We start from the raw sequence: 22,957 nt of genomic DNA on the forward strand, positions 1-22,957 counted from the left end.
ACTTTACAGTTATTTATAGCTGTGTTTTTTCGAGATTAAACTGTCTACCCAGTATGGTATAGAATTCCCTCAGTCATTGTGTTTGGTAACATGTATTTGGAATTCTAAACCTTTGCTTATTTCAAAGTTCTGATCTCTCTGGTATCAGTGTTTAATGGAAACCCATGCCTGGTTAGATTATTGGACCACTTTCTACCAAAGGCTGCCCAAGATATTGATTACTTATTTACATGTTTACCATAAATCTAATTATAGACATATGATGGATACTGTAAGAACTTTGTACCTGTTGTGGGCTGGGCCATGGTTTAGTTTAGAATTTCTGCATATTTATTATACTTCACTAAGGCACAGAATATTGCAAGCATCGGGTTCAAATTATATTGCAGTTTCCTGGTGTCTGTTTCAGTGGACTTTAAAGTAAGGGTGGGCGGAGCTGTCATAGTGCCTCTACGCATAGCTCCACGGTGTTTGAAAAAAACTCTGTGGAGCTCAGCTCCCTCCCCCTCCCAAATTCTTTAAAATTATATATGAAGGCACTTACCTGCGTGTCTGCCGCCTTCCCTGCCTGGCCGCTCTCCTTCCTGCTCCTTGCGTTTTCATCATTGAAAAAAACACTATGTTGTATGTCTTGCACGTGCGCACTCACATGATGTACAACGTAGTGTGTTTTTTCAATGAAGAAAGATTCGAGAGGAGCAGGAAGGAGAGCTGCCAGGCAGGGGAAGCGTCGACACGCAGGTAATTGCCTTCTTTTATCATTTTGAAAGAATTTGGGTGGGGGGAGGGAGGAGGGAGCGACTAACTCCGCTACGCCACGGAGGCAGAGTTTTGCCTACCTCCGCGTTCGCAACAGAGCGTGGAGTAGGCAAATCTCTGCAAACTCTGCTGGCCGAGCGGAGTTACCCGCCCAGGGTTACTTTATAACGATAAACTAGGCCTCTGAAAATGTTTGAAGATGGCCTAAGCTTCAAGACGGAATTACGGGCTATATTTATCAAGCCTTTTTCCCGTTTGCAAATGGGCAGATTCTCAGAATTGGCCTGTTTGTGAATTGGAAAAAGCCTTTTGGGATGTATTATCCCAAAAGGCCATCGCAAAATAGAGAATTGCAAAATTATCGATTCTCTATTTTGCGAATGCAATTAAGGAATTGCAAATAGCGATTCCTTAAATGCAATTCTGGAAGCACCAGAAATTTGCTATTTGTCCTTAAGGAATTGCAAATTACCACCAACTTCAAGTTGGTGGTAATTTGCGTTTTAAAAAAAAAAAAAAAACACTTTTTAGATTTTTAAAAAAGGCCCTTAGGGCATGTATGTGAGCAAAATGTGCCCACATTCATATTTCAGGGGTTCAACAGGGTGTCCTTTTGGCACCCTTGCAACCTTGAAATTGCATTCCCAATTTGCGATTCTCTAATTGGTAATCGCAAATTGAGAATGCCTTCCCATTCATTCCTATGGACCGCCTAGCCCATCGGAATGAATGGGAAGGTATTCCTTATTTGCAAATCTCAGTTTGGGATTCGCAAATAAGGAATATGTAGGATCTGCAACATTTTTAGCAAATCCTACATACATTGCATTTTGCGATTCTCTAATTATAATTAGCTAAAAATCGCAATTTTAGAATCGCAAAACTCTTTTTTGATACATATAGCCCTACAAGTTTACCTTGCCTGTGGTCGAAAATCAGAACCTCCCTAGAACTATTTAACCAATAGGAGTTTTTGTATGCGAGACTTACAGCCTGACTACGATGACGGTTGTACCGACCATCTGACCCCCCACATGTGGTCCGGTTCTGACCACTGAGGCCGGGAAAGTTCCCCCCACCATATTACGATGCACCTGCTTCTGCCGTGGCGGTCTCATCTATGGCGGTGCACATACCCCCAAATATGTTGCTGCAAGTGCATACAAAATCACAGGGAACATGTGATTTGTACACACATGCATGACATATGTGGGAATATGCCTTGTGCACGATATACCCCATTATTGGAGTATGGTAATCTGTGCACAGTCCATGCAATGGGGATACATGCCACCTACAGACTTACCTGCATTAAGGCACCCACAGGGTCTCAGTCTTTGGAGTTCCGCTGCAGTGGTGTAGGGGGGACCTGGAGAAAGGGATCCACCCCAGAGACTGTCAGGGAGAAGCTGATTGGGTGAGTATGCACCCCAAATCCATAGTTTCTGATGACTCAAGGCAGGCCATAGGACAGCCACGGTTGGGTTTATGGAAACACGCAGCATAATCCGGATGGAGGTTTGAGAGCTCTGTACTGCTCTATGGATGCTGTTTTTCACCGACCCCCATCTCAGCAGTTGGAGAAACACTGTCGAAGTTGGCAGTCTTTCAGCGGTTAGTCAGACTACAGGAGGTATGCATCATCATCTGGCAGTCAACCGACCGCTTCCAACGAGACAGTGGCTGTGGTAACGCATCTAACAGGACCGCGGAAGCTGGACCGACCGAAATCGTAATCAGGCCCATAGTTTGGAGGTCTTCAGCCGGCGCTACATCCAAAGGAAAACATTTAAGCAGTGTCATGTATAGATACAGGATCAAACACCTTCATTGTATGTGTATTGTTGAATGTCTAACACCAAAATTGTTTCTTTATGTTTGTCGGGTGATATATTCTAATAATACATTTGCATTTAGCAACAGAGTGTTATTTTAACTCGTTAAATATGAGAAATTGTTTCATACTGTTGGGCCACAGCACGCGCAATCCAATTATTGTCTTGTTTTAGCCTCTTTTGATGTATTTGATCAATGTAATGCCCCTGATTTTTTTATGAAACACCTAGGGTTCTTTGATGTCAGAGATCACATTAAGGCTAGTCTCACTCACTTATTGTTTGTATTATGTTGGGGTTTAGACCATTTTATGCTGTTTTTCCTTTGCAGTTATAACTTCAAAGGATCTTCAGAAGCATGGGAATATTTGGGTGTGTCCAGTATCCGACCATGTCTGCACACGCTTCTTCTTCGTGTGAGTATTGAGGAAAAATATGAATGACATAGAACCTGCAGAACCATAAAAGATATTCTATAAAATCCTCACTGCAAAAGTAAGAAGACCACAAGAACATGGCTAGTGCAATAATGGTCCCTGTATGAAAGCATTTGTAGTGCATACTTCTTCCCACAGATTCTTAACCTCAGAAATATTCTAAAGTGTACAGCTGGATTTGGAAATGTTTGCAGTATCCCAGAGTTGGACACATGGTGCCTAAACAGCTTCATACCACGGTCTTCCGTTGTGATGTATAGAACTGCATGAAGTGCTACCCCACCCCCTGACATGAGTTCCTCCTTTCGTACGTCACAGACATTTGAGTTCAGTGCTTCCCATGGCTCTGTTCTTTATTGAGATTTTTAAAATTATGCTCTGCTACTGTGAGCCATGCTGTTTTCTAAGACTTCCGGTTTTAATCACTGTAGGCTGTGCAACCATCAGAATGCTTGTCTTGGTTGTTACCAAAAATGAAAGTGCTCTAACGCGCTGTACTCTCTTGGCTTGTGCTGTCATTTTTCCCACGGTTCAGAGGGAGAATAATAGCAACCATTTTGGGTGAGCGTGCCAGTGGTACTAGCGCTTGGTGGAATAAAAACAACAAGGCTGCACAGCCATGCCAGGGGTGTGGAATTTAATAAAATATCTACTTGTCAATGGGGCAGGTTGCATCATAAATCTACTTCTCCTGTAACATAATCCACTTGTCCCTTTGGTGCCATGTAGTGAGGTCGATAAATTATGGCAGCAATCTCGTTATATAAGAGCTCTGATATAGCCTCTCTGATTATGCCAGGGCTCATACCATCGTAGTGTATGAATACTTGCAATCCCCTTATTTTGCCACGTTCCCGCAGGCGCAGATCTACATACTGGGGCTGAAGGTAGTGGTAAGCAATAGTTCCAGGGTTAGAATGCCCTTTGGAGTTAGTGCAAACCTACTAAGCATGGGCGGATTTTACGAATTGGCAATCCGCGAACTTGCGTATTTACGGATTTGCAATCCGCAAAATCCGTGAACTCTCGCGAATTTGCGGATTTTTTTTTTTGTGTTCGCAAGGGTTTCTGCCAGTTCGCGAGGGTTCTGTACCAGTTCGCAATTGCGAACTTACTTGTCGGCTCGCAACGGCCGCGACTATGTTGTTTCTACATCTGGTTCATCATCACAGGTTCACAGCACCCTCTGTTTCACCACTGCCACCCTCTGGTACACCCATGCCACCCTCTGGTACATCACTGCCACCCTCTGGTCGGTTTATCACTGTAGATTATGGGGGTGAAAAAAAGCAAGCACACCTGCCCTGCTTCAACTGACATGAATTAATTTGGGGTTGATTAATGTGTCACTGAATTTAAACTTCCAGTCTGGCTGGCACCTGCTTCCTTATCTGTAATTTGCTGAACTCTGAAGGGGCCCCTCAGGAAGCACTACAGGGAATGGTTACTAATGATAAGATTGAACTTTTGCACCTGCTGAGTGCTTTCAGTTTTGCAAAAATCCAAATATCCAGCAGCATCCACAAAAGTAATCCTTCCAGGTCAAGATCCAAATCAAAGTGACCAGCACATGAAGAAAGCACTGGGAGGAGCCTGGTGGACAGGAACAGGAAGTTGGAGACTGTGGGACACTTCCTTCCTCCCACCCCCACCCCCCCCAAAATGGACTCCTTGCAAAGAAAAAGTGCAGGCAAATGTCAACCTGAGGAGTTATTCTGATAAAAATCATAATTTTCAAGGTTTATGCTGCCTGCTGGTGGATTTCTTGTGCGAAATTGCAAATTTTGCAATCTCGCAATTGCGAGATTGTTGCTGCCCGCCGCATCTACGTGTTCGCAAGTATTTACTCCCACGAAATTGTATAGTATTCTAGTTGGCAAGTGCGACCAAGCAAAAAATCCGCTTCGCACGGATTTTACGAATTTTCGGCAAGTTCGCGAGAGTTCGCGGATTGCGAATTTACCGAAAATCCGCAAAATCCGCGAGCGGAACGGATTTTACGCCCATGCTTAAAACCTACTAACTTGCATGTTTTAAGGGTTTTCAACAACTCTTCTCTAATCTTTTCCAATACTGAGAAATGTTGAAAATTTACTCCAGACGTAAACCTTCTTCCAGAGTTGGGAAAACACTGGTTGGAGGGAAAGTGAACTTACAAATACTCAGATTTTCGCATGAGCAAATCTACACATGCAAATTTGCTCATGCTAAAATGCAGTTCACAAATATTTTCTAGGAGTACTATTTCTTGTCCTACTTCTGTAAATTCTTGGGAATTCACGAAAGCTGTGTAGCTGCACTTAATGCAAGGACATATACCATGGGTGCACTTTCGATACTTTCTTTAATAATTGGCCCCCTAATTTGGTCTTGCGTTGACCATGACCTTTTGCATTTATTAAAAATTCTCTCTCTGTATCACCTGGCTTCACTGTGAATGACAGCATTCTGCTCTTTCACAAGGAGCATATAGGCACACAAAGTAGTTTTGTTCAGTGCCAGTAACTACTGTGGCAGTGTGAACTTATTGAGACCAAAAACTATTTTTGCTTTTGCCAATGTTTGTTATAATGGTGAGGGCCCAGCAGCACCCACACCCAGAAGGTTTTACAAAAACCATGCCAAAACAATTCACACATTGACAAAACTAAAAAGCTGACCACCAATTTCAGACCTACTGGCTTTGCCAATGCTTGTTTATTTGTGTTTCCCATAATCTTATTGAAACTGGTTACACGGATTTTCCATTATGAATATTTTTGGGAAATACTCGCATGCAGCAACACGTTACTAAATGAGGCTGAAAAGAAATGGTATCTGAAATTTTACACTTATTTAGCAAAATGTTTTTTTCTGCTTTAATTATTTTACGAACATGCTATTTTGAAAGCTAAGAATCATCATTGTTGCTTTCAAGCTTCTGCAAATATTTGCATCAAATCAGAGCATTCTGGGAGCATTATATATAGCCTCATATTGCTAAACTTTGAAAACGTGTGTGCACATTTTTATACTGGAACCACTGTTGGTAGTGCAGTCAGGGCTTACAACATTTACTTAGAGTGCTCACCCTAATAATAAAGGCTTTAATTAATGAACCATAAACACAAGTTTGAACAGCATTAACATATGGACAAATATATTACCTTAACTGCAGACAGTGCCCTTCCCTGAGCCATAATGTGTAACAGCAAACTGGCAGCCAAAGGTTTTGTGCTGCAGGGGGTTGGGCCTACTTGTCCCAAGGACAAAATGCACAAGAAAACTTGTTGCCCTTTGACCCCAAACAATACGTCCTGGGTGTCGGACTATAGGAATTCCACATATCTGCATGCAACAGATGCGTGCAGCGGGTGTGCCAAATGCAAGTCCGCTTGCGCCCGTCAGTGCACCTGCAATGCACAGGTCAAGCTATACTGCTGGTTTGTCAATGGAATTACAGCAATACAACCGAAGTGAGCTACTACAGAGAAACTCTGTTGGGAATATGCCTTGCCTGACTTGGACAACATGGTGTGAAGATCTTAAAGAAATGCATCAACTAGTGATTGTCTGGGCTATTATTGGAAGGCCAAATCTTAGACTCTTCCTAGTTAGGTTTTCCCCCCTCACAAAGCACAGAAACCACCGTGCCAGCTGTGGTGGATGACCTGTGAATGCTGTTGGACAAGCAGAGCCTTCTGCCCTGGTATTACTTGATCTGTCTGCAGCGTTCAATATGGTGTCGCGTACTATTCAACTCGAGTGCCTTCAAGAGATTGGTGTTGAGAAGAAAAGCTGGACTGGGGCAGGTTCTACCTCACTGGGACATCTGAGGCAGTCTATGTACTACTATACACGCTAGAATACAAGACAGAACAGCAAGGGGTTCCTCAAGGGTACTCTCTAAGCTCAAAGCTATTTAGTATACACATATGTCCTTTGGTGAAGTTAATTAGATCCTGTAGCCTCTGCTGTATGAACTACGTGGATGATACCCAATTGATCATAACTCCAGACAAGGCAGGCAGTGACCCTTTCAGATCTTTCCATCAGTGCATGAATAAAGTATCACTTTTTATGACGCACCAGCAACATAAAAAATGTGCCTTGTTGCACCATATTTACAAAGTGACGCATCTAGGTAGATGCGTCACTTTGTAAACCCCTGCGCTACATTATACCTGCACCAGGTATAATGTATGCAGGGGGGCGTTCTGACAAAAGAAAAGGTCATAGAAGTGACGCAGTGAAATCTATAAGATTTCACTGCGCCACTTCTAGGACACAAATGCGTAAATTTCTTACGCCTGCCTCACAGCAGGCATAAGACTGACGCAGGCCCTTTCACATGGGGCTTGCCCCATGTGAAAGGACACAGTGCTGGAGTTGTGTCCCTTTTGTGACACACTCCAGCAATGCGTCACTTTTGCACCATAAAAATACGTCAGAAATACTGACATATCTGTAACTCCTTGCGCAATGATGCGTCATACTGTAAATATGACGCATCATTGGTGTCGCACGGAGGGCGCAATGAAAAGTGATGCATCGCTGTTTTCACGCAGCGATGCGTCACTTTTCATAAATGAGGCCCATGGTGTCCAACTGTTTCTTTCCTCCTGAAATTGATAGGGAAAATCTTGCCCTACCTTTCCAAGAATGTTTATTGTGCAGTAATCCAGCCCATCATATTGAGCTGCCTCGATTACTGTAATTACCTTTTCTTAGGACTGTATTGAGGCGTTTTGAATAGGCGAAACAGGGTCCAGAATGATTTGCTATCTCCCCCCCAGAATTAAACAGCCAATCAGGCCCACATGCTTCCGCACTTCTTCACCTCCTCTGGAGCCGTGACAGCTCTTCACTGGCTGCTGATCATTAAAAGGATCACTTTTAAAGCATTATCCATTGTTTTTAAAGCTGTCCACCATATAAGACCACAATATTTAGCTCAAAGATTTGTTAATTAAAATCCCTCTCGCTTTTTACGATCTTTAGAGACCTACCTGCTGGTTGTTTCTACAGTTAAGTGGTCTCACTTAGGTGGGAATTTTTTCTCACTGAGAGAAGCTACATTGTGCAATAAGCGTCCTTACAATCTTCATAAGATGCCTGATTTATTGAATTCCAGAAAGCCTTTAAAGCGCAGGTAGTTCTTAGCCTGTCATTTCTATTTTTGGCACTCTACAATTGTTATAACATACATAACATTCCATAACATAAAATAAGTCAGTACCCGGTCCCTTTGGAAGTGTACATGGTGCTTGGTTCCATACCCTGTATCCATCATGTTTCCATATGTAACCTAAGGCAACTTGTGAGGTGAATGTCTGAGTTTTGTTGGCATTGTACTGCCTAGAGACTTGGTCCTGCTCTTCACCCAGAGGCCAACTTGAGTAGATTTCTATGTTCTGTCATCCACTCTGGAGCACTGCTGGAGAAGAGGAGTAGCGCCGCCGTGGCAACTTGTATAAGAGGTGCAAGAAGAAGAAAAGGAAATATAAAAAGGTGAAAACCTTCATCTGCCTCAAAAACACAGTTTCAATTCAGGAAAACTTGATATAAGGCTAAGAAGCAGTTTTCTGGGCCCAAAGCAGCCATTTCCCTCCTTTGACGATCACGATTTGATGTTTGAATAAATGCAAATCTTATTCACGAGAAATATGTACCTGGGGAAACCTTTTTGGAGAGAAATTTTCCATGAACCAGTGTCTTAAAATTTTTCCAAAGGAATGCCATTTCCAGAATATTGAATCAACCCTGGTAAATGCCCTTCCTGTCAGAAAAAAATCATAGGAATGCTCTTTTAAAGAATCACTTAAATCTTCTGTTTCTCTTTAATGGGAGGAAACACTGTGTGTTCCTTAGTTTCTCTTCCCTGTCTATACCTCTTTTATTTTTCATAAGAGGGGATCATACCTTTACCCTCGCCCTCTTTTCTCTCTTCATGCTGCTACGTATACCGTATTTGACTGACTCCAACTACTAATAATTTTTTACCCTCAGCCATATCACTTTAGTATTGTCAACTCCCCCATACCGTAATACCTTTCACATTGACTTTCCTATCTTTGCACCTGGCTATCTCCCTTGCCCCTCTGCCCCTCTTCAAACCCTAGTATTTCCACCTCTCCTTAATACCAGCTGCCCTGCCTATACCCTAATACTACTAACCATACCTTTACAGTGGTAACTCAAATCAGCCTACACACTGGCATCGCTAGCATTAACTATACCTTAGTAGATCTACAGGTACCTATACCTTGCTTCTTTTTATTCTTGCCATACCTTTGTATATCTAACCTACCTATACTCGGTGCCTCTACTGCAGTTGACACTCAGTGCCTTTTCCCTTTCCGCTCTCTATGAATCCTGCCCCTTTTCTCCTTAGCTACTTACTGTAAAGATTTTGAGGGAAATGTTTCTGCTCATTTTGAAAGTTTTAAAGACTTTGATGAAAATGTTTCTGCTCATTTTGGAAGTTCATCAACATCGAAGTTCCCTATTTGAGGAGGGCTGCTGTTCTGAATTTTGTTTTTTATCCTAATTAGTTAGGGTCAATTTTCCTCCTCACTTCATTGAACAAGATCAGAAAAGGTTCTATCAGTAAGCAATACTAAAAAAAAGAAAGAGTTCTGAATTCATTGTTTTTGTCATTCCTTTACAGGCTGACACTGTTGGACCAATGTTAATTCACTGTCTGATGCGCCAGTGGAATGGACTCTGGACACTGTGGTGTCTCTGCTCCTCCTTGCTCCTTGCCAGTCAAAGAGTTTCACTCATTACTCTGACTGCTCAACCTCTGGTTTAGCCAAAGGCCCTTATACTTCCAATATATAAAATGGCATGGTCAAACAGAGGTATTTTTCAGCTGCAAAACTTTAGGTAAAAAAAGGCCATGGATTTTTGATGCTCAATGTCTCTGTGGCTGCCATTGAAGGAGAACCCTTAGATACAGGATGCATACAAACTAAACGATATTGGGGCTTATTCTCAAGTATCTATCGCCGAGTTATCAGCACTTCATTGCAGCCAAAGTGGCGATAAATTTATCACCCAATTCACAAGCTGGTGCTAACAGCCCATATCACCAGTTTACCTGTGCTATCAGTGGCAAAAACACTGCCACAGATGACCCTGGCAACTATCACTAATGAGATGCAGAGTAGGTGTTCCCGTGCAAAAAGCCGCGACAACACCACTCCGCAACAGTCTCAACGACCAGTCAGATCAGCAATGAGAACCCAAAACAGGGGATAAGGCAAGATAGCAGCAGGAAATGAACACCTGCTCTGATCTGGTGTAAAGTCAGACGACAGCCTGCACCAGAAAAGGGATCCAAGCCCACAGCCACACCCGAAGGGCAACAAATGCCATGGAGCCACTGATCATGCAGGTCGGACACCCAAGAGGGCCACAACACCCACCACCACCACCCCCAGTACCCCACCCTCCCCTGGACCCCAATGCCCCTCCCAAGACCAAGACTGAGGCAGGGCAGACAAATACAGCGACCCCCTAAAAACGCACCACCCTCACAGACCCAACACCAGAGAATGTCATTGCCCACTACAGGCTCAAAGGGACAACCATCCTCTGCATCCTGACCACCATTGCCCACAGGCTGACGGAACCAACACAGCGGACAACAAACATCCCACCTCAGACAATGCTGCTGACCGTGCTGCACGTGTTGGCCTCTGGTACCATCCAGCCATCAACTGTCAGAGTCGGAGGAGTCTCACAGCCAGCCCAATCAAGTTCCTCACAACGGTCGTGGATGACATCATCACCTTAGTACCCCACTATCTATACCTCCCATAGCTAGCTTCCCGCACGTGTTGGGGGCAATTGACTCCACATGTCCTACTTGTGCTCCCTGGCAACACTGCACACAATAACCGCAACAGAAAGCACACGTATTCCATCAATGTGCAGGCAATAGTGGACCACCGGGGAATTTCAACCAACGTCGATGCCAACCACCCAGACAGTGTGCAGGAGTCCTACATCTTACGACAGTCCATCATCAACCAGCACTACCAGGATGGTACCTACAGAAATGCTGTGCTCGTTGGCAAGTACCAAATGAACACATCACACACCTCAACTCCACAATCATGCAAATCAAAATACTGGGAATGCACACGTGACAAACTCACATACAACATTCCAAACAACATGCCCACCCACCATACACGACAGCACAACTCACTGTGGGAGCCAGGCCCAGCCTTGTACATAAGCCATCAACGGCATGGCACCTCAGCCGCACAATAGCAGATTGTGGGGGACGTAGGGCCCCGGCATGTGCAAAGGAGGCAACTGACCCATGAATGAGAATGTACACCATGGATGTGCTGGACAGACTGTAATATGCAGACCACACACATATCCATGTCGACATACACCACTGGTAAGTAATATATAAGCTTTATTCGATTTTCGTAAAATCATAAAAGCACAATACATACATATAAAAACATCACATCACAGTTAATAGATGCTTGCATATGCTATTTAACAATTAAAAACGACAATTAAAATAATCAAGTCTTAAAAACTCATTCACCACTGGTGTTTGGAGTGTAGTGGACAGTGGACGCAACCATGTCACCCCAGCCAATGGGGAAGATCGTAGAAATGTTGCTTGTTACGTCCCCCCCTGTAAGTGTGTGCGTAGTGGGCTGGCCCGGCGTACGCCAGGCCAGCGTAGAGGTGTGATTAAAAAGCACATAACTCTGGGTGTGGTTCTCTTCCGCAATGACCAATGTCGCTGCCAGGGTGGCGCCTCTCACCCCACCATAAGATCGATGCCATCGCCATGAGCGGTGTTGCCTGAGATCCTGTGCGCCTGCTGTTCCCCGGGCCGCTGGTCACCGAACCCGTCTTGGACACCCCTTCGCACCCAGGCCTCACTGCTCACCTCCCGACACCGGTGTGTGTCGAAGAGGGCCCACCACGTGCCGCTGCAAGCTCCAAGCACAAGGCCCGTGACCTTGGCAGCCTCCTCAGACCATCACAGCCTCGGCAAGCAAGGCCCGCAGAACTCCTTTCTCGTTGACATACTACACCAGCTTCCACAGCAGAATGGTAGGTCACACATTGGGAACTGAGTCTTGATTACACTATGGTAGAGAACATTATTTATTGCTGATTTTATGTCACGATACTCCCTTCGATGTGGTGCCACCAAGTCCGTGCATAGCTTTCCAACCATACGTGTCTGTGGGTCCACGCGGACTACTGCCCTCGGACTACACTGCGCCCTAGTAGGTCACACATTTGGAACTGAGTCTAGATTATGCAATGGCCAAGTATACAATTTCAATGCAGAGTTCAATTCACTATACTCACTTCAATGTGGTGTCACTGACTCTGTGCATAGCATTACAACCACACGTGTCTGTGGCCCCTTACTGGCAACGCCTTCGGCCTACACTGCGCTCGAGTAGGTCACACATTTGGAGCTGAGTCTTGATTTAGCAATGGCAGAGTTCATATCATTGTACCGACCTCATCGCAGACCGCATCCCCTCTCAGCCCCGGTGCCACTAAGTCTGTTCCCCGACATTCATGGACACTCTATTTGAACTTTGTTGGCGTCTGGGTCTATGGACTGTGGGTTGTCTACATATTCATGTAGCTGATACTGACTTGGTGATAATAACAAGGCAGTAGCATTTCATTCCTCAATTAGCCGCTTCCGGATGGCTTTTGCCCTCTGCATCATGCCCCGGAGGACACTCTCCTCTGTCCCCCGCAGCCCTCCGCCACATTCCCCTTGGACATCGACGAGGGCCCACTCAGTCCGTGTAGCCCTACCTCAGTGCACCACAAGTCACCGTCCCGTGGCGGTGTGCCTGTGTCAGCCGCTGTGCATCCTGGCCACTAACTCTGAGCAGCTCAAGTCAGGGACCCTGTCTTCTGAGATATTGGATGCCCTCTGAGACGATGGCCTTGGGTCGTCAATACCATGTGTATGTGGCCCTGTGCTGTCTACTGCCTCTGGCCTCAACTGTGGTCAACCAGGGTTCACACATCAAATGGAGTCCTGACCGGCCCGAACGTTGCATCACCTCAGGAGGCACACACCACCACCGCCATTACCACCTCCAAAAGCCAACTGCCAGAGTTAGATGAGTCTTACTGCCAGACTATCAGAGTAGCTCACACCTGTCGTGGATGCCATCATCTGCCTGATACCCTGCTCAGCACTCCAGGTGCCACTAACTCAGTGCACCACGAATCATCATCCATTTCTGATAGAGTTTTGTGCTGTGAGGTTAAGCAGCAATGTCACCTCAGGCAGTGTGGGAGACCTGGGACGATGATGAGGAAGATGATGCAGGTGTAACACACCCCACTGCAGCTGCATCAGGAATATTCAGAAGGGACACAATCCTAGACATTTTCTTCACATGAGCGCGCTCAGCTCTAGTGCCCCAACCTCAGTGCACTGCAACTCACTGACACTTCTATTTGCTCATTGGGTGACCTCTGTACTTGCATTGGCTACCACCGTGATGCTCCGCAGTTGTCTCTGTAATGCTGGTGTTTTCTGTTTCCGTTTTAAGTGTGTTCACTGTTGTAGTTGTTGCCAGCACATACCATTCCGTGAGGGCTGGCTTGCACTCACCCCACACACATCCAGCAGAGGTGTCACTGTACATGTGACCCTGACAATAAAGGGGCTGGGCGCACGTGCCCGTAGCCAGTTCCACAAATTATCTGCGTGTGTCTGTGTGGTCATAATGTATGCATGTGGGGCCCGGGCCCTACAACATTACATTGTGCTGTGTACAGCGGACGCAACCATGCCCCCGCGAGCAGCGGGTACGATGTTGGACATGTAGCTTTGTCTTCACCCACTCAATAAGTAAGAGGAGTGGACTGGGCCTTCGTATGGAGGTCCAGTGTGGGTGTGTGAATGGTAATTCTGGGGATCTGGGTGTGGATCAGTACAGGAAATGTGCAAATGCATGTGTCTCTGTCGCAGTGTGGGTCTCCTTTGTGGGGTGTAGGTGGTCCCTGATGGGACTTAGACACCCACGTATGTGATGTAGTTCGGCTTCCATGTGCTCTGACCCCATCCGAACCTGTTCGGCCACCTCCTTTTGGCATTCTGACACCTGGCTTTTGAATGCGATGTGTGGCTCGGTGGAGTGTTGTGGGACAGCGTGGTGGCGGGTGCTTCCTGCTGTGTGGTCTGTGCAGGGGCTGGGGTCTCCTCTATGTAGCTTGGCTGCCCTGCTCCTGGGGGTGTGTTGCCTAAGATGTCCATGAGCTGTTGTGGGGAATCGGTGTCGAAGGTGTGGTGGTCCTCTCCAGCATCACTGATGAGTTGTCTGGTCTGCTCTGCTGGAGGTGTTATTTGTCCCTCTGCAATGTGAAGGGGAGATGCCTGTTGACATTGTGTTGACGTGTGTTGGCGCATTGTTCTTGTTTACATGCAGACTGTATGACAATGTACATTGTGACTGGGAGGTGCTGCAGATTTGATGCGGGACAGTGGACAGGACTACAGGACGGATGTGAGGTTGTACACGTACATTTGAATCTCACAGTTTCCTGCTATGTTAGATGTGCTTGGCCTGTTTCTGCGCATGTGCGGACCCAGTTGTGTCCTCTGTTCTGCAGTGTCTGTGTTGCAATTCGTTCCACTTTATTGTGGGATGTGCTGTGATTGCTATGTGTGTGTGCTGCAGTGTACCACAGGGATCAGGGACAAGATCCTGGGTCATTGTGACTGTGAAGTGTGCTGCACATCATTGTGTATTGGTGCAATTGTGCCCATCTTCACCCGTGCCCCCAGTCCCTGGTCATTACTTACCCTGTTGTTGTTGTGTCAGGTCCTATTGAGCTGTGTCCGTACTCCCAACTCCTTGCTCCGTCTCCACACTGATGACTGTGGCTTCCATTTACTCCAGCTCCTCCTGTGGCACAGGACTCCCACCTCCTGTTGCTGTTGCTGCCTTCCTGTTGGCAGCGGGTTTGTTCTTGGTTTGGCTTTTCACATCATGCCAGCGCCTCTTGGTTTCCTCCATTGACCTCCTCGACACTCCGCCTGCATTCACATTAGTCTAATTGTGGGTCAGTTGATGGTAGTGTTCTGTCACCTCCGTGACGCAGATCTGGTTTGCCTGCGGACTGCACCCCGTCTTCCTCTCCCTCTTCTCCTTGGCCTTCCACGACCCCGTTGTTCCCTGCTGGTGGTCTGCATTGACCTCTGCACTCGGTTCGGGTCCATCCATGGTTATACACACTTTGAATGCTTTTTTGGTGTGTTCTTTCTTGTAGCTTTTATAGTGCATTTTCCCACATGACGCGTGGGATTTGCAGGTCTGTCACTGGTTTTCGCGGCATTTTGTATCGCCATTGGCCTCATCACAACTTTTTTTGCGTTTGTGTTTCACATTTTTGCGGCGTCCTGTTGGCTTTATCTTGTGAATATTTAGTTAACACAGCATTATTTTCACACAATAGACTGCGATATGAAGAGTTGTGTTAAGCTAATTTTGCGGTTATTATCACAGGTTCTTGAGAATATCCCCCATTGTGCCTACAATCTTAAACCGAGGACATGTTCTTTGTCTGATTAGCCCATGCATCAAGCCTGGCTATGCTGGAAGATGAATATATTTCTCATAATTGTGCAAATCAAAAGATCTTAGTTTCTTCCTTCCCCGATGACCTACATTTTTCAGTATCTCTGCCCTAAAGTTGGGTTGACGTGTTACACCACTTGTTATTTATACGCTAGAGTACTTTTGTTGAACCAGCTCTGGAGTCAAAAGAGGCAAAGGTTTAAAATATTCCATGTGGCACCTGGGTTTGTGCATGAAAAAATCAATGTTCCACATGAAACATTTTGACGATTTAATTAATACACTTTTAAATCCCTGTGCAATAATTGACAATTAATGGAACCTAAACCTAAACCTGTGTTGGTGTGCAATCATCCATTCCTATTTTATTCTGGAAATAGTTCACACCAAATAATTTTCATGAACACAAAGTTTTATGCGTTTCGATGATGGCAGAAGCAACAAAATAGTGTAAAGGCGCGATTTGTGCAGTGAATAGCAGGGTAAAGTATATGTAAATATACAATTAACAATCAATAAAAATGCTTTTCTGAAGTGACCAACAGTGTGAATATTTAGTTCATAAGTTGTATGATACACCAACTGTTGGCCTTATAGTGTCAGCATTTCGACCCAATGTGTCTAAATTGTACAGATCATCTTAAGGACATACTCAAAAGCTGGCCATCCACCTGAAAGGCAAACCACACCAGACCTGGGAATGAATTCCAACGTAGAAATTGTGGAGCACAATGTCCAGTACCCAGAGAGGTGAAATAGTTTTTAGAAAACCAATTGAGTATGCTGAAGTTAGCCTGAAAAAGGGACCAAATCGACAACATAGACCAAGTATGGAAAGGGCCAGCCCTATTACCCCTTCGCTGCGGGGCTAATTTCCACGCGGGGGAGGGGGGCCGCGCGTGACCTCAGCTCGTCATGTCTCCGCCCACTCAATGGAACGCCCCACACAGGAGGGGAATTATCCCTGCGTGAGCGTTCCACGGCAGTTATGACGAGCTCAGCTCATCATTAGCAGAGCTTCACCGTGCCTCATGACGAGCTAAGCTCGTCATAAGCGCAAAAGGAGCTGAAATCTCTATTTATCACAATAAAAGTTGACTATGCAGCTTACAACGCTTGCACGCAAATTTGTGTGTATATTGAGCCTAGATATTGATCATTCTTTTAGTAATTTAGTGCCTTTGACAAGACACACAAAGGATTTAGAGGGGCAGCCAAGTATACTGGACCTTGTAACAAATAGTAAAAAAGAAAGCCAGAATTTGCATCAATTTTAAAACTGCTGAAAATACAATGTTTCAGAAAAACCCGAGGTACAAAGTAGAATGAAACAAGTATATTGACGAGTTGTGAGTAAAAATAGAAAGTGAAACACATCCAAGAAATTCATTTTGTAAAAGATTATGAATAGGGATGCCATTAAGTTATACAATAAACAGAAAGAGGCACAACCATGCAGTCAGATTGACTGAGCAAGCGTACCTGCCACAGTACACTCGGAAGACAAGCTTCTGCCAAAACTTGCACCAGGAAAGATAGCCCGGATAGATAATGGGACATCCAATATGGTGTCTTAGTACAAGAGGAACCAAAAGGCCTGAGTAAAAAAGTCATTCATACAGAGGCACTCTAAAACTATAAACATTATATATATGCAAAACGAAATTTGTAATGAACAAGATGCTGGATTTTAGAATATTATCAAAAAGCTATTATAAGGAATCTCTGATGATAGTTATAGAAAAGTAACTATGAGTCCCGTTGCCTAACAATTGTTGGGCTAAAGGAGAAAACAAATAAATGTCAGTAGTAGGCCCTTTCAGAAAAGGAGAGGATAAATACCAAGATGAAGTGGTTGAGAGGAAAGGGCAAGATTATAAAGCCAAATAAAAAAAAATGTACCGGGCCATAGAAATAGAGTGATCAAGATTCTGGGAGGACTGCACTAAAAGGCCCATTATCAGTCAGTCAGTCAAAATTAACTTTATTCGGCTGATTATAGCTATCAAAGTGCAAATAACAAAACAGGACAGATCAAATCTATGATCATAAAATCCATAGATATAAAATCATTTAAGATCCCCCATCTTGTAACCATGTAACAGACAGACATAGAAAGTAAAAAACCCATAAGACAATTATTAATCTTCTTAGAGTCCTGCTCCACTCAAATTCATTATCTATAATAGAATAAAATACACTCCTTTGAGTAATACAGTAATTCATACAAAAATGAGCACACCACTAGGGTCCATAACAAGGAAAATAACAACAAAAATGAGAGTACAGCCCGCCAACACATGGTAAGGCCTGGGAGTGAATAAATAAATAAAATAACGTTGGCCCAACTTACACTTATCCATCTTTACCTATAAAAACAAAAGATACGTTTTAGATAACATGATCCAAAGCCGTTTCCACAGGGGAGCTCATAAGTGACCTATTCCTGTGCCTAATTGCTCCTGTTAGAAAACTTGATACCCCAAAACAGACCATAGGTGACGCTAACATTTGTAAATATACCAGCACCGGCCTCACTTGTTCAAAGTTACAACCTCTAAGCAAAGGAATGATACATTTTCTGCGCAGTGAATTGTAATATGCACATAAAAATATTATGTGAAGAGTGTTTTGGTCCGAGAACTTATCGCAAGGACAAGGGTTTAATGTTCCTTCTTTGAAGTACCCTTTAGGAAAAGCAAGGAGCCAGGGAACAATATTCAGCCTGAAACTTATCAAAACAAAGAGATGGTACGGTTTGTTTATATAGGATAAATATGGTTGCATCTGTCGACCCAGGCTCAGTGTGGCAAATATTCTCACCATGGGTTTTTTCAATTCATTCTCCTCCCTTAATACTCTTCGTCTGTCTGAGAACTGCTGCTTGAGATCTCTAATGGCTGGTTTACCCAGTGCTGAGGGACTCAAAAATAATGCGGGGCAGCCAAGGGTTTCCATCTGGTCCTTAATATATCTGATCCACAGAATGTCTAATACCTTTTTTAGGGGAAGACAATCTTGGATGATCAGTTGGTTAAGATTTGAAGTAGGTTGTGCCCAAATTCTCAGCCAACGCAATAAAGGGGCAACCGCAATTTAGTCAGAGATTAAACCTGCTCCTAGTTCCTCGTGTATGTTAACAATTGGTGTGGAAGCAGGGACTGAAAGCAATCTACCCAAAAAAGTGTTTTCGGCCCCCTGGATTTCTCTGACATCCGTTTAGCCCCAGATGTCGCTCCCATTAGTCGCCATGGGAAGACACTTAGCATTATAGATCTTCATAATTGCGGGGAGTAGTTTTGATCCTATTCTTTTTGCAAAGTCTAGAGTGCCCCCGATGCTCCAGCTAATACATTCTTTTTGTGTGCACGCTGCGTGCGCCATGAGCGCCGGTCATCAAAGAGTATCCCTAAATATGGGAAAGCGGGGACTTTTACTAACTCTAGTCCCTTGCAATAGAATTTAACCTTCGCTGCCCTCCTTGAATCTATGGACATAGCATGTGACTTTTTAAAATTAGTAAGTAGGTCCAATGACTCCATCTATAAATCAATTTAAAAGCGTCCTTTGTCAATAATTGGGGACGCAAATAACAAAATGCAAAATGCACGTCATGTATGACTATTACAATACTGCAAATTTTAAGAACAAAACTATAAATGTACATACAGTGAGTTTTCCTAGATAGTTACAGAATTATCAAAGTGCTGTACTAGAAAACAACATTAAGGGAATTAGACATCAGAATTGAATTAGAAGAAGAAAATGCATTAGTTCATTACAAAGGGGCAATGTGTGAACAGTAGCAAGTTCAAGGAGTCACCTGTAGGACACAGCTGGGAAAGCTTCGCCCAGCATTAAAGATCACTAGGGCTAGCCATTCAAAATGTTTGTTCAGTTCAATGTTCAATGTTGACAGTGTCCAAGTAGAATATCCATTGGTGCACTCTGAATAGAAGGATGTCAAAGATGGTGCCACCTGCTGATGGGGTTTTTGCTTCTTTATTTATTGTCTGTTTGAAATCTGGGGCATTGTGATCAAATATGTACTAAAGAAGTAAACTCAACATTACATCTTATCCTACTCATGTGTTGAAATATCCCATGCCTGACATTTTGAGTGGTGTGGTCTACGCCCATGATGTTACACAAACATTCTATACTGTAAGTGACATAACTGACATTTGTTATAATACAGTTTGTCTTGGTAGGTAGTGCTTGTGTAATGTTACTATATGTGGAAAAACTTGGCATTGCTGGTTTGATCACACTTCGAACAATTACCGTATTTAAAATGGCCTGAAATAGTCAGACAAACTACATGAAGGTAGAAGAGAGAGTTTTGTAGTCTCTTCATTGCAGTGAGGTCTTGTAAGAAAGTCCTTGAGATTGTTGTTCTTTTTGAACAGAAAGAGAGGCATTTGAAAAAAGATCTGCATTGTTGGAAGAACATGGCAGTTTTATAGAGTGATTACTTAAGGGAACACCTGAGAGAGTTGAAGGTGAAAACACGAACTCTACTCTGATATAAATATCCTCACGTATCTTGTAAGTTAAAATACTTTCCCTAGGACAGAAACCAGGTTTTTTTCTTTCCCCTTTGTAACACAGCCATATTTGTAATAGATTGTTAATGTGAGCCAAACTAAAAGACTGTTCAAAATCATTTACATACAAATAAGCCAGATTAGGAGTGAATCATGCACCCATCACAGTCTCTTTGATTTGGAAATACAACGTTTTAAACAAGATGTAATTCTTGGCAAGAGCTATTTTGGCACTGTTTGTAATGAATTCCATTGGGAGCTTAAACCAGCGGAGAGTATTGGTGATAATGGTACGAGACACATTTTTAGGGATGTTTGCATATATTAATTGTATATATATCTATCTCTGCCATATGTATTTTTCACAAATGGCTTCAGAAACAAAAATCAATATATTTGCTTAAGGGTTCAGGAAAGGAAAAATGTAAGGCAATAATAGCCTGTCCACTGCTTTTTCTGTATCCATTTCAAATGTGGGCAATTAATATAGCCTTTTCGCCCACCGTAGCTGGCTATACCGGCTATTAAAGGCCTGCTGCAGCGTTAAAGGCCTGAGCCGAAGGCAAGGGACTTTAACAAAGCAGCGGGACTTTAATTGCCGGTATAGCCCTGCTACGAAGGGCTATAAGGCTATTAAAACATTCTGCCACTAGAGGGCAGAATGTTCTAACAAATAAAACAAAGCCTTAAGGGAGCGCAAGGGGATTGAAATCCCCTCAGGCTCCCTGAAGCCTTTGTTCACAGCCAGAACTGTGAACAAAGAAACATTGGAATGTTGGAGCTCCGGGCTTATACCAGCCATTATAAGCCCGGACCACTCCATTGTTTTGAATGGAGCTACCAACATTCCAATGTTCTAATATATAGTGAGAGTCTGTGGGTGCATTCTCTTGAAGAATTTAAGTTCTTTTTGCCAGAGCATCCCGCCTTGAGAGAGATGCATGTAAGCCCAGCAATATATTGTTGCAGTTCAGACAAAGGGTCTTTTCAAAGCTTCTTATATTGTTCACGAACTGAGAGTTGGTTGAGTATCTAATTTTTATAATCAAGTTAATCATTATGACAATGCATCACTTTTGTTGGTAGATTAAAGGAAAATTTTATTTTAGTGTCTTAAAAGCTATAAAGAAGCTTATTCATCTGTGGTGAAACTGAAGAAGATATACAGATCTTGTTTTTGTAGGTGTTCAACTTCACTAATACTCAGGTTCTCAAACATGAGATGAACATTGTGTATCAAGGGAGTGGAGGCATGGATAGAAGAGTTTTTAGACAGAAATAGTTGCGTTTCCGTTTCCTAAAGAATCATGCTAGTAAAACGGATACTGTTGACATGGGGGCAAACTATAGAGATCAATAATCCCTGACAGAGCTTCTCAGCTCTGCAATTGACTTTTTGTACTTGTCCCTGTTCCCACATTGGGACCCTCGTGTGAACGAGTGCTTTTTCTAATTCTTTGAAATATGAAACATTTCTGCCTTAACTAATTTACTTGATGTTTCTTCTCGAGCGCATCTTAATATAATCTTAATATAATCTGTAATTGTATGTATAAAAATTACCTGTATGTGCATATACATTTTGATTTCTTGTATATATAATATTGCAATAGTTATATATCACGTCATTAGTTTATTTTGTCCCATGGCACTGAGTGTCATAGTAAAAATAAATGTACTATTCATATTTTAAATAATGAATTACATTTATTGTAATTAATTACATCCATACATTTTAAAAATGTTAAACATTAAAAGATTTTACCTTAGATTGTTTTGTTATTTCGCTAGTAAATCTTCAAGAAGATTTGATATATTAAAATTAATTGATTATTGAATTAAAAATTAAGGAAATGGTGCTGTAGTTTTTTTTATTTTGTTCTACATTAAAATTAAAGAAATGTATTGAGGTCATATCTAACTTAAAAATACGCTTATTATTTTTTTTATACGTTAATAAACTTTTAAGCTCTTCCCTGTACTTTACCATGAGGAGATCTTAACACTGTAGCTACATCTCTGCCTACATGTGAAATGTTGGAGGTAGTAATTTTGAACTTGTAAATTAGGCTCGGAGGTGGAGACATCCTATACTTTATCATAAATTAACACTCGTAAATGTTGAACAGCCTAAAGTAGTACATTTCCTACAAAAGGTATCTTACATGTATAGATTTACTCACATGTATCTTTACCTTTTGTGAATAGCCCCCTTAGAGTTGATACTTCAACACTACAAGGCCAACAGTTTGTGATTAAGCTTATGTATCCAGCACTCATACTGTTGGTATTTTGAGAAAAACATATTTATTAATTGTTAATTGTAAATACACACACTTTACACCATTATTCGCTGTGCCACCCACACCTTTCCACTAATTAGATTTTTCTGCCATTAGCATTATTGCTGTGTTTATGGAAATAATTGTTTATAAAATGATTGACGAATTGAGATACTGTTTGCAGAATATGAATACATATTGCATGACAACACAGACCTCCTCACAAATTACTGTATGGATCTCTGCCACATACAATTCAGAACTTTCAAAGTATGTTCATCAAGTCTTAAAATGGTTTCCATGTGCAACACTGTCTTCTTTGTGCTGTCATTCTTGACCATCACTTTTAATAGACATTTATAGCCCTACTCGGAGTATAGCAATGATGATCTCAGACGGCCTAATGAGCATCAAGCTACAGCCCGGATCGTGATTAACAACAGCAATCCCTTCAACGAAGCTGCAGGCTCTTCTCCGCCTCAGACTTCTTGCCTGTTTCCAAAATGG

The 22,957-nt window shown here is 43.0% G+C and overlaps 1 protein-coding gene across 6 annotated transcripts in view; it reads left to right on the forward strand.

Annotated features, from left to right (window-relative positions):
- Positions 1–22,957, forward strand: part of PARP6 (poly(ADP-ribose) polymerase family member 6) — a 345,720-nt gene that overhangs the window by 306,620 nt on the left and 16,143 nt on the right. For all 6 annotated transcript variants that reach the window (XR_013609848.1, XR_013609850.1, XM_078685023.1 and 3 more), the window contains one exon: positions 2,926–3,010. Coding sequence is in view for 4 of the 6 variants with exons in the window: in XM_078685023.1 (XP_078541149.1) it covers positions 2,926–3,010 (85 nt within the window). In the remaining 2 variants the exon portion in view is untranslated. The remainder of the gene's footprint in view (positions 1–2,925; positions 3,011–22,957) is intronic.

Source organism: Lissotriton helveticus, chromosome 3_2 (genome assembly GCF_964261635.1).
Source record: "Lissotriton helveticus chromosome 3_2, aLisHel1.1, whole genome shotgun sequence".
Classification (NCBI taxonomy): domain Eukaryota; kingdom Metazoa; phylum Chordata; class Amphibia; order Caudata; family Salamandridae; genus Lissotriton; species Lissotriton helveticus.